This window comes from Chionomys nivalis, chromosome 22 (genome assembly GCF_950005125.1).
Source record: "Chionomys nivalis chromosome 22, mChiNiv1.1, whole genome shotgun sequence".
In the NCBI taxonomy this organism is placed as follows: Eukaryota; Metazoa; Chordata; class Mammalia; order Rodentia; family Cricetidae; genus Chionomys; species Chionomys nivalis.
In genome coordinates this window covers 49,342,635-49,355,270 of record NC_080107.1, presented here as the reverse complement: position 1 = coordinate 49,355,270, position 12,636 = coordinate 49,342,635, and the positions used below count along the sequence as shown (strand labels likewise).

At 41.7% G+C, this 12,636-nt stretch overlaps 1 protein-coding gene across 2 annotated transcripts in view; it reads left to right on the top strand.

Annotated features, from left to right (window-relative positions):
• Window positions 1-1,707: 1,707 nt before the first annotated feature.
• Window positions 1,708-12,636, top strand: part of Pbx3 (PBX homeobox 3) — a 190,581-nt gene continuing 179,652 nt past the window's right edge. For both annotated transcript variants that reach the window (XM_057755790.1, XM_057755789.1), the window contains exons 1-2: window positions 1,708-1,998; window positions 2,838-2,911. In XM_057755790.1, coding sequence (XP_057611773.1) covers window positions 1,799-1,998; window positions 2,838-2,911 — 274 coding nt within the window. In that variant the 5' untranslated portion in view covers window positions 1,708-1,798. The remainder of the gene's footprint in view (window positions 1,999-2,837; window positions 2,912-12,636) is intronic.

Here is a 12,636-nt window from a genome sequence, read left to right as displayed (position 1 = left end):
TCCAACACCTTTTAAGCCTCTCATGGGCAGAAGCGTAAGGGATGAAGAGTTGTTCCAGATACATGGATTGTAGCTGGAGTCGACTCCTGCTCAAGGGGTAAGTTGACAAGAGAAACCCAATTCATTTCTAAACAAACTTGTCTGTGAGACTAACAGCTTGCTTCGCACATTCTGCACACCTGCCAGAGTAGGCCCGGAACCACCAGGACTTGTAGAGTGTGCAAAGTGCAGTTAGCTTAGAAATTAGTCCTGGACTTCACTTTCTCTCCAGCCGACGTGTTTCCCTGTGACATTTCCCTCTGTGACCCCTTCAGGAAAGGGGTCTGTCCATGCAAGATCACAGGCTCCCCCTCTAAATGGTCACTCTTTGACTGACAGCGCAAAGTCCCAGCGCCGGCGCCAACTCCTAGCACTGCCTTCTAGGTTACTATAGCGACCGCGGGAGGGGCGGGGCTTTGGGACTCTCTTTCCCGGTCTCAGCCCAGGACTTTCGAACGCTCCAATTGGGACAACCCTTTCTTGCCTCTGTCCCGCCTCGTTCGGTGCTGAGCGCAATGCGATTGGCCCCGGGCTCGCGGCCTTGTGCCCTGAGGGTACCACCTCTTGATAGGAAGAGCGGGAAAGTGTAGCAGGCACTGTCCGAGGCGTGAAGCTCATCTCACGCCAGGGCGGACCGCGCAATTGGCTTTGGGGAGACTATCCCGTCCCCATATACCACTCCTAAATTCTCTGCTGTTAATAGTAGGAAAGGAGCAGGAGTCGGGGCAACACTTTGCACGCCGGGGCTGTCCAACTGTGGAGTGCGGGCGCGACGAGGCGTGGGATTCCCGGGCTTACTCTCAGTTGCCCCTCCACCGAGGCCGGAGAGGACGGTCCCAGTCCCAGGGGCGGGGCCAGGGACCGCGGCGGGAGGCGCAAGGCCCAATGATCACAGGCCCCGCCCTCGGGGGCGGGGGCAACCGGAGCGCTCCCCGCCCCCCAGCTCACCCCGCCCCTCCCCCCGGGCGCCGGGGCCGCAGTGAGTGAGTGGCACTGGCAGCCTGTCAATCCCTCAGCCGAGCGGCCTTCGAGCCCGGTCCGCCGCGGCTGCTGGCTGGGTGCGCGGCTCCGGAGGTGGCGGCGGCGACTTCTCCCGCCTCATCAATCTGCTGTCCGCCCGGCGTGCGGCCCGCCGGGGCCCTCCACCGGGCTCCGCGCCCCCGCCGCGTCGACCCGCCCGCTCCCAAACTTTCCTCCTCCGCCCCTCTCTCTCCCCGCGGCCCGCCCGTCGGCCTCCTCCTCCTCCGCCGCCGCCGCCGCTCCCTCCCCCGGGACCGCCGGTGCTCGGATCCCGCCCGGTTGAGCCGGCGGCGGCGGCGGCGGGCAGCTGAGGGAGGGGACCGTTCAGGCTGGCGCGGGTGGCGGCGGCGGCGGCCGCGGCGTCCCGGCAACTCGGCTGGCACTGAGGACCAAGTTGCGCGGGGCCGCCCGGCGCGGCCCGGGGCGCTGAGGAGGCGGCGCGGCGGCCGCGTGAGGGCAGCGGGCTCCGCCGCCTCCGCCTCCGCTAGCGCCGGCGAGCGCGCCGCTTCCGCCCGCCGCTGTCTTCAGTCTCCGCCGCGGCGGAAGCCAGAGTCGGACGCCGGTCCGCGTCCCCTCAGTCGCGGGCCTCGCCGGGCCGGGCCGCCCCCTCCCGCGCGGGCGGGGAGCGCGCGGCCGCCTCCCCCTCCCCCTCCCCCTCTTTCTTCTCCTCCCTCGCCGCCGCCGCCGCCTCAGCCTTCGCCTCCGCCGCCGCCGCCCGCTCCCGCCCGCGCGCGGCGGGATGGACGATCAATCCAGGATGCTGCAGACTCTGGCCGGGGTGAACCTAGCCGGCCACTCGGTCCAGGGGGGCATGGCTCTGCCGCCTCCCCCTCACGGTCACGAAGGGGCGGACGGCGACGGCAGGAAGCAGGACATCGGCGACATCCTCCACCAGATCATGACCATCACGGACCAGAGCTTGGACGAGGCGCAAGCAAAGTTGGTGTCGTCTCATTAAGCATCTTTTGTGTGTTTACGGGAGCCGGGCTCGGGTCCCGGGTGGCTTCCTGGACCGGGGCCTCAGTGGCGGGCGGGAACTTTCTCTGCCTGCCCGGGCCTGCCGGGCACTCGCCGTGCCCCCCATCGCGCGGGCAAAGTTGCTCTCCCGGCTCGGGACAGCCTCGGTCCGTGCTTCTTCCGTGCTCTGCTGCCCGGCCCCCTCCTCGGATTTAAACCTCCCGCCCGCACTTCTTTGCGCTCCGCGTCCCAGCCGGGTCCGGGCCGTGCCGCAGAGAAGTGCAACTTTCTCCGCCGGCCCAGACTCACGGCGTCCACTCCGCTTGCTCGGATTTGGGGTGACCGGCTGCTCCCCCGCAGGTCCACGAGCAGAGCGCCAAGTTCTCTAGGAGGGAGGGCCGCTTTGCAAACTTTGCGGAGCTGTCAACCGCCGATTAGCTGTTGGCGGCCGGCCTCCTCGCCCGCTCCCCTTGCGGAGCTCGGGCATGGGGTTCCCCTCCGTGTCGGTCTGGTCCCTGGGGTCCCCGCCGCGAACCCAGGAGCGGAGCCACCAGCACTGGTCGTCCCTGCGTTCGCCGAGGCTGCTGTCGGCCCAGCAGATGGGTCGCGCTGCTTTCGGGCTGGAGCTCTCACCGCTAGAGCTTGCCTCCAATCGCGAACTAGTCAACTTGAGTTTTTGTTGACTTCCCGTGGTTCCAAAGAGCTTTCCCACACCGGGGCCGGGTTTTAAATCTTGGGTCTAACTTAGGAAGGCGCCATATTATTCCAATAGGTGATGCTAATACCTATGTGTTTTGCTATTTTTTGTTTGTTTGTTTTAGGAAACATGCTCTGAACTGTCACAGAATGAAACCGGCGCTCTTCAGCGTCTTGTGTGAGATCAAAGAGAAAACAGGTAAGACTTCTGCCCGCAGTGGGCCTGGAGACCCCCGAAGTGGGGTCAGATCTACTCCTTCGACTCTCCAGTTGAGAGCTGCTGCTTTTGGGCACCGCCATCTTTGATCATTCTCTGCTTCCCACCTCCAGATCTTGAGAAAAAAAAAAAAAACTGCAATAAATCTGGAGTCTGTTACTCAATTCTGCTTTGGTGCAAAATGAAGTGTGTGCGCGAATGGGGCTGGGTCACAAGTCCTTATCGGCAGCCCCTGAGTGCAGTCAGAGAGGGGGCTCTAGCCAGCCGCTCTCGCCTATCTCTTTTTGCCTTGTTTGTGTAGCAGTTTTTAAAAGGAGCGATGGGAGACTGCCAGGGACCAGGTGCCCCGGAGAGGCATCACCAGAACTTTGTTTTACTTAGGCAGCCTTAAGCTTTGGTTCTACTGAATGAAGACGTAACTGAACAAACCTCAGTAGCAAGTCAGATTTAGTGTTTTAGGTGGGAAGATTACTTTTAAGAATCCAGGAAGGAAAATGATGTGCTTAGGCATACAATGTATCACACCTATTAGTACTTATATTAAATTCTCTATCTTGCAACTGTAACACTTGTAACTGTTGCAATATATATAAAGAAAAATGTCCACAGATGCAGATGAAACAATTTTGATGTTCAAGGCAGGAGTAGATGAAATGATAGGTTTAGATGATAGGTTTTGCAGACATGCTGGAATGAAAATTGCAGATACATTATTAGGGAATTTTTTGGCAGTTCATTTTAGTTTAACTTTCTTGTCAGACTTTTTCTATTTAAGGTATTTTTGCTTTTGACTTAATGGTAAAGCTGAAGTGGAAGTACGGATATAATTCACATGCTTTAGTTTACATTTAGCTATCTTTCCTGTATATGGCAAGCAACTCCCTTAATCAAGCTTTACTATTGATTATTTATTGTTGTATATGTTTGGTGTATTGCTTTTTAAAGTTGCCCTTTTGTAAGTTAAGGGAAAGAAGAAACAGTCAAGTCTAGTATTTTGCATTTATAACTGATTGTGTTTTAATGGTTAAATGTTTGACTCTGTTTAAATTGAGTTTACAAATAAAATAGCACACTGCCTAGAATTGTTAGGCTGGTAGTTGAGTTATACTCTGTTTAAACAGGTACTGTTCATATTTCTAAAAGTAATGCAGAGAAGATGATGGTTCTCTTAATGTATGTATGTTAAACTATAATTATTAGTAAATATTGAAAACCTTATTTGCCATTTATGCCATGGCTTTTTATGATAATTTCTTTGGTGATATACCTTACATTCAGAAAACCACAATCATTTTAAATTATTAACTTATTGTATGTTGATTTTTTAGCTACCTTTAGAGTGCCTTGTGATTTAAGATGGTAGATGATTTTAAGCCAACTATAAAGATATCCAGCATTGAATCTTGAAGGCTTTTGATTCTGGAAAATAAAAGTATATAATTCTTAGTATATTATGTTGTTTAATTTCTGAGGGTTTTCTTGCTATCACTCCAGTTTTTGCTGACAGCTACGCACTGGAATATTGACTATGTTGTGAATATTAAGATTGATTTAACTTTATTTGATAAAGAGAGGGAATTGATACTCTTCTCTAGCAAGAACCCCATTCTTATGATTTATGTTTATTTATTTTTTTGCCTCTTTAAAGTTTTAGCCTAACTACACAGAACCACACAGCATTTTATATTTGGATGCTTATCAGCAGGAGGAATTCAATTAAGAAGTGCTAGTCTTCTAGTTGCTTATTTGCATAGGGCTTAGTTACAGCATTCTGAAAGGAAAGCGTAGTCAACAGCATGTCAAAGGTGAGTTAAGAAAAAGAAACAAATCTTTTCAGAGTCTGGGATGATGGTCGAGGAGCTTCGGTAGCGCTATTGCTATTTAAGGAGCAGAAGGGAGCAGACAAAAGAAATTTTTGTTTTGAAAATTGCTTCTGGGGCTTTCAGTGATAACTTGTAAATTAGATCCTCTTTTTGTGCAATGGCCTGCGACCCAAGTTTGCGGGTTATCTCTTTTATGAAAAGTCAGCAACTGACAGAGTGAAGGCGGCTATCTGGGCTGAGGTATCCTCCTGCTAACCTCTCTGAGCTGGAGAGGGATGGGATTTAAGTACTGAGTGATTGATGGGGGTGAAGCTCTCTTTCTCTTCTCCATTCTCCCCTACTATCCACAGCTCTGCCTCATGGTCTCAAACCAGTTTTAGAAGGAGACAGGATCGCTAGACTCAGAGCCCTCAACTTGAAATAAAACAGCTGTGTAGACTTTAGTGTTACCAAAGCAGAGAAAGCCGGGCAGCACATTCCAGGGCCTACCCCTGTCTGCTTCTGCAGCCCAGCTTTAGAGACGTTATGAACTTAGAGAATAAGAGTTAGGGAATATACATTTGCTACTTAATACTTTTACTTTAAATCATATTATTAATTTATTATCATAACAGCTAAAGAGTAATTACCTAGAGAAAGTTGATCTAGTCTTTTGTGACTATAAACCAGAACTATGTGATGACTCTATTCTGCATAATGGAGGGGAGGAGAGGACAAGTTGAGAACTAGAGGGGTGGGTAGGTGGGAACTGCTTCTTCAGTGGGTGATGTGATTTTGGTTGTCTTTTTCTTTTAAAATAAGACAAAATCATTAAAAACAATTTCATGTATTGCTAGAACTGCCAGTAGATTTTTAGGTTTCTGACCAGGCAGTGAATACTGCCAGTTTCGATGCACACAGGGGACTTAGTTTGGAAAACACATTATTTCCCCCCTACCAAATATGAAAAGGCATTCTTTTCCCCTTCTGACAGATAAATGGGCAATCTGCCACAATTATATTATTTTCTTGTTCAGAGGTAAGGAGCGTATACTTTTACTATAATATGATTCTGTTTTTTTTTTTTAATTTATTTGTTGTAAATTTTATCATACAGTTATTTTAGGGCAGAAGCATTTTTCATTGTTGACTTGTGACATTTGTACATTTTAGAAGCAGCCAAAAAGTTACAGGCTTTAAAAATCAAGACATATAACTGTTTTCAACTATGGAAACAAGGAAAATAGCAGTTGATGGCTAGAATTTTCTTTAGGATATGTGATCTTGCATCGCTTCTTAAACGTCTCTAATGCAGTGAGGCCTGCTCATCTTCATTCTTTTGTTAGTATATTTTTCCTACCTATTTTTGACTTCCTTAACCTCGACTATGAAGTGCTTCTTTTGTGAAGCAATGTATCTTTAAAAATTTGCTTTTTTTTAATACAAGACCTTTAATTATGAGAATTCAAATGAAGGAAACATTTTTTTCAAAGAAAAATTTTAATATATACTAATCTAGCAATTTAGTACATAAGCTGAATAATAGAATTGTATAAAGAGAGTATATATTTAAAAACCAACATAACCTTTTCCTTTTATAATGCTAGGTTATAATACACATTGTTGATAGCTGCCAACCAAACTCTGATTTATTGCCACCACAAACCCTAAATAGTGTTCATTTACTAGTAATGTCTAATGGCAGACTGATGGTTTGCCAGATTTGTAGGCTTTGTGAGGCTTATAAGCAGGACTGACTTGGGAAGATCATAAAACTTAATGAACTTCTCTACTGCAGGAGGTGTCCGCAGGGGAAGAGAAAGCCTGCTTGGCTGGTTGGGCTGCTTGAAGGATTTTTTATGTTTGAGAAGAAAATGACTATTAAACACTATACTTTTAAAAGAATCCATCTTGAGAAAGTCATAAGAATTTTAGGCATCAGAACTAGGATAAGAATGTAGTTTGCACATGAGTTTTTGCACCCATTTAACATATGATAGATTAAACCTTTTATCTTTATTGCTACAAGTGTGAGCAGCTTTCAGAGAACAGGGCAGTACTCTTAGTTAACCCTTTCATTTAATTCTTCCTTACATTTTTAGTGTTTCATTTGCATCTTTTTCTGGCCTGTTCTTTTTTAAGACTTTCATGTAAAAAATTGCTACATTTTTTTATTAAACAGCATTGTGTTATTCATTTAATTTTCAATGTATAAAAATCAGATCAACCATCAAGTAAACATTTAGCAAAGAAATAAGAAAATTGTTATTTTGAGTCTCAGTCGTTCTGTATTTACTGTATATTTTGTTGATCTTGCACTATATCCAGTATAATTAATATTTGCTCCAAAGTTTTGGAAACAAGTGCATTATTACACACATATATATATAGCATTTCTATTTCAGTGAGACTGTTTTCCAGCTTCTAAGAGTTTTTTATTATGGACCACAACTCTTTCTCTCTCTTACTTTATATGTTATACACACACATATAAACAATATGTATTTGTGTGCATATATATGCATGTATGTATTATGTGTAGAGAGAAGAGAACTTTGAACATTGCTTACCTTCAACAATGGCAACGATGGACCAGTCTTGTTTTCTCTGTTACTCTTATCATCCTAGAATTTTTGCGATTCAAATAGTAATGGCCTTTAGTAGTTCAAATTTTATATCAATTTTAGATAGACATTATGGTTTGTTTATGTTGGGAATACTGAATGATTAAACAGGAAAAATACAAAGTCAGTATATGTTATAAATGTCATAAATTATATTGCTTTATCAATATATTTTCCTAAAAGCCATTTTAGAATATTTTGACAATTTTTTCTCTTTATAGATTTATATTGTTGACTGAAGATTTTGTAGGACGTTTTGAAGGCTATAAAGGAATGACATATGTCTGGCTTTTCTTCCTCCTCTTTCATTCTTAAACATTAATATACATAATCTGTTGGTAGGAAACCTGGAAAAATTGTCATTGCCAAGCTGTTTTAGAACTTTCTGGTCTGAAGTATCATGCAGATATACCTTTAAAATGGGATGATACTTTTTAGCCTTTTTTTTTCTTTTCAATAAAAATATATTGAAGCCTGTTGTCAATACTAACTTGATCTGTGCAAGTAAGTCCTTTGTGCCTTAGTTTTATTTTCAGTGAGCCTCATTATAGGTTTGTGTAGTTTTGACATTTTATTTGGGACTCTACCATGTTACTTTTATTAATTCACATAACTTTATTCTAAATCAGAAATATATTATTCTTTTGGTAATGGAGACCCCAACTTGCTTCCAAAACACACAAATTCACCCATTTTTTATGACATAGAACTATGCTTTTTTCATACTAATAATTTTCCTTTAATTAATTTTGCTTGTAGTTTTAGATTTTAGTTTATAAATTTTATAATCCAAAACAAGATTTTAGTTAACGTCTTATTTAGTTTATTTTTATTTTGGTAGTATATAGGAGCATGCTGTAGGATAAAATCATATTTTATGTAGTGGGTCTTTAAGAACTGAAACTGAATTTTCTGAACCACGTAAGTTATCACTTTGTTTTACATTGATACCACATTGTGTTTATTCAAAATAAATACTTGACACGTCAGCACTAACATATCAAGTTAAATAAGTTTAGACTATTTTTCCCATATTCAAGTATATGTGAAGAATTTTTAGATATTTTTTATTTCAGTATTGACACTATGAGAATAATGTTTTATTTGTTTTCTCAGCAGGCTTGTGCTTTAGCCCTTTATCAGTGTGATCAGCATGAGTGAGGTAGTAGCTGGCAGAGACGCACATCTCCCTCCCATGCTGACCTTTCCCAAGTACCTGCTCTCCTGTTATTGACCATTTCAGACTGGAGGTGTGAAGAGACTCATTTGCATCTCAGCATATAGTAGAGTCTAAGTCAGTGGTGCTTTTAGTTCTGTTTGCCACGTTTTCTTTTCTTTACAAAGTTATAGAAGTTGGTGAAACAAATTGCTGTTGTAGCTAGGTAATAGTGCTATATTAGGGAATAAATTAAGAAGTAATGCTTGAGTGAGCACCGAGAAAAATATGCCATCTCTAATGCCTTCAGACACAGAACATATTAGAAAACAAATTTCAGTCTTAAAATCTTGATTTTAACAATGTTCTTTGTAAGCGGACTTTCAGTTAGAATCCCTTATTACCTTTTTAATAGACATGACCTAAACATAAAAGATGATTATAGTTTTTAGTGTAAAGTGTAGCTTGTTTGTGCATTGAATCTGAATAAAGTGTATTATCTAGCAAAGAAGTTGATTTGGTAGAATGTGTTAAATTCAATAAGCATAGCAATTTTTTTATTTACAATTACTACTGAAACAAAGTAATTATGTATTTCACCTTAAGTATTTTAAGAGTGATAAGCTATTTGAGTAGTAGCCCTTTTTGTATGATCATATTAAGTGTTTTTGGTATACAGTGTACTCCTTTTAATGCAGATGCTTTCTCCTGATCTTTAAACCATTATTTAGGAGATGCCAACATATGTTAGTGCAAAATGACTTTGTTTTGTTTTGTTTTATGTGGTACATCAGTTTTCAAAGCATATTTCTTAGTCATCAGTATCCAGCAGGTGGCTTTTTACATTAAAAAAATCATAAATTTTAAAAATCCCATAAAATTTTATTTCAAATTCAAATTAACTGATTGAGAATGTCAACATTTCCACTGTCTCTATATTAACATTTATAATAGAACAAATGGTTGCATATAAGAATTATCTGCAGCATAATCTAAATTAAGATTCTAAACAGGCATTACAGATGCTGGTAACTTTGGCAATTATCATTTTGTTTGGTGAACAGTAGTAAAACAGTGTGCGGTAAAAGTGTTTAGAGAGAGAGGATAAATAAATTGAACAGTTTTGCAATGCAAAGTGGTTTGTGGTGTTTTTGAGGATTTCTTGGCTCTCTCTTAACTGCTATTGTGAGCCTGGAGCAGATTTCCCCATTGCTAATGCCCTAGAAGTATTAATTCACTTTGATATGCTAATTAGAGGGCATTATGCAAGAAATGAGATTAAGTGGCAGCATGAAGCCATTTGCCTGTCAGTAAATTGAGAGCTTTAGCATCGGGAGGAGCTTTGTGGGTTTTTTTTTTTTTTTTGGTATGTGTTTTGTTTTTTCTACCCTCCCTACCCGAGTTTCTCTTGGTTTTGCATATAAATAAAATTGATTGAAGGCTCTAGAGAAGGTTCTGGAATATTGGACTTCCTCTCCCACCACAATTATTTAAATGTAATATGAAATTTTCATTTTACATTCTGTTTGAAATTAAGAATTTGGTCATTTAGTTTCTTTTTCCTGAAATGACATTAGCAACATGGCTAGTGAATTGTTATCACTTACTTCTTTGTAAGTGTAAACATTGTGTACCAATGTCAGCACTAAACTGAATTTCACAAGAAAGTTTACTTGAGAGGGAAGAAAGTTGTTGAATTTGGCTTCAGGAGACTATGTTAAACGAGCTTTAAGATTCTGACTTGAATTCATAGAAGCTGAACCAATAAAATTAATTAGTGGTTAAACTTTGCCCTTTACAACGTAACCTGTGGATTGTATTTTATTGTGTATTGACATGTAAGATTACCGTATTTGATTTTCATGTTGAAAATGAAATTTCTTACTTTATTCTGGTTTTACTGAATTGTGGCTAAAGTCAGTCATTTGAATTTTGCTCTATAAAGCTATTTTGTGATTTTCTGTTATTTTGTCAGAAAATGAATGCATGGACTAAAGGGGTTGGGACAGTGGAGGACAGAATCAATAAGCCAAGGTCTCTTCAAACACGAGCATCTTCTTGCTTTGATGGAACCGCACACTGTTGACTAACTGCAGATCCCTGGGTTGGGTTAGATGGGACTGTTTGGGTGAGGAGTTTGTACTGGGACTTGGTTCTAGAGTGTCTAGACCCAACCAGCCATAGCTTCCCAGAGCCTTGTGGATTATTTAGTCACCACATCTGCCTTGCATGTACACTATGGGCTTGCATCTCCTTGGGTATGGGTGGGCATGTGATGCCTGCTAGTGTTGCTGGGCGTCAGGAAGATAGATGCACACAGCCCTGAAGATGAGAACCTTTGGGCAGAGTCAGTCCTCTTGATATTTCTGGGGGATGAGGACTTAGTAGATAACATATTAGCTACTTTTTTTCCTTATGAAATACTTGGTTACTTTAGATTTTTGTCTCTTTTCAGGCTCCTCATTAGTTTCTTGATTGCTTATAAGATCTTATTTTAAACATGTGAAGTTATTTTCTCTTGAAACGGAGAAAAAATGCTTTGAAATTGCATATTATTATTTAAACAAAAGACTTTTGACAAGCTTTCAGGTCACTAAGCCTTGTAAATAAAGCTTTTTTGGAAGACTTATAGGTACATGGCATTTAATGGAGCAAGTCAATCACTGCATTTCAAAAAAGTTGAAATGGCAGCTTGATATGTACATCTCCTTTACTATGCAGGTGTCCCCAGTGAGGGAGAAGTGACTTTGACAGTCTTACAGCTTTGTTTTTCTTGCTTCCTCACCTCCCCCTTTAAAAAAAAAAGAAAGAAAGAAACTACCGATGAAGGTAGTTGGAATTCATAGTCAGATATATCATTTTCAACTTGGAATGGGAACTAGCGCAGGAAATTGATTTTATATTTATTATGAAAGCAAGAACTCTGCCACCAACTGACAGCCATCCATGTTTTAGTTTGTGATAATTGTCCACAGACATCACTCTGCAGTTGGTCCAGGTTATTTATAATGTTGATTGGGAGTGTTGGTTCATTAAAAGGTATGGGTATAATGAACATCTTTAATTAAATCAGGAAAAATTGAAATATTTTGTTTTTCTTTTCTGCCAGATCTTGGGTGTAGGATTAACTGTCAGCACTGCTAAGAACAAGCTACAATAGATTGTACAATGATTTCTCTGGCATCATGGATGTATTTATTACCATTTTTGAACAAATTATACTAACATGAAAAGTTGTGGTTGAAATGATTGTGTGCTAGATAAGGCGATACATTACAGCAATGGTTGGGTTTATGGAGCTTTATGGAGAGGTTTTCTCAGAAATTATAGCACAGGGCTGTCACTATAAAACCCAGGGACACAGTTGGTAATAACATACAGGAAAGATAGTTTTAGGGTTTTCACTTATTTGAATAACAAGTGAAAACCCTCCAGTTTTTCTTACTGTAGTTCTTTGTTAGAATAGTGTTAAAAAAAGGGAAGGGGTTCTTTTAACTGTGGGTGTTGACTTGTCTGCGTGTGTTCCAGCTTGGCACTTGTTAGAGCCTTGGCGCAGTGCTAAGGAAGGCCTCAGGAGCTCACTGACATCTACGTCCACAACCTTTTGACTTTGATAAATGATGGACACTGAACGCCTGAAAATGAAATGATAGGCCTGTGGATATAAATTATATTTTATCAATGTATTGCATGAATTGATTTTGATTTACCTAAAAGGTGCTGGGGGTGCTTCCCAGGGGTTCCACATGCCAGCCATTGAACTGTGTTCTTATTTACAGTTTTGTTTTAGTGAAGATAGTAGTTCTACTTTAGTGTGATCAGGCCAAAAATGTTGAGTTTTGACAGTAAATCAACCTCATCTTTTTCTTGCTGATTTTCTTATGTTTTTTTTAATGGCTGACTATTGTGTTAAATTTCTAATATTTATTGGCCTGATATTTAAAGTGGCTTTTTTTTAGAACCAGATCAATCAGTGAGTACTTTGTTTTTTTCTGAAAATGAAGATTTTAAAGTATATATTTTGCTGTTACTCAGTGAGTGAATTATTTTAGAAATAAAAACATTTGTTTTTCTAAATACAAGAAAGTAGCTGTCAACCATTGTAGTGTGAAAAAGGAAGAGTTG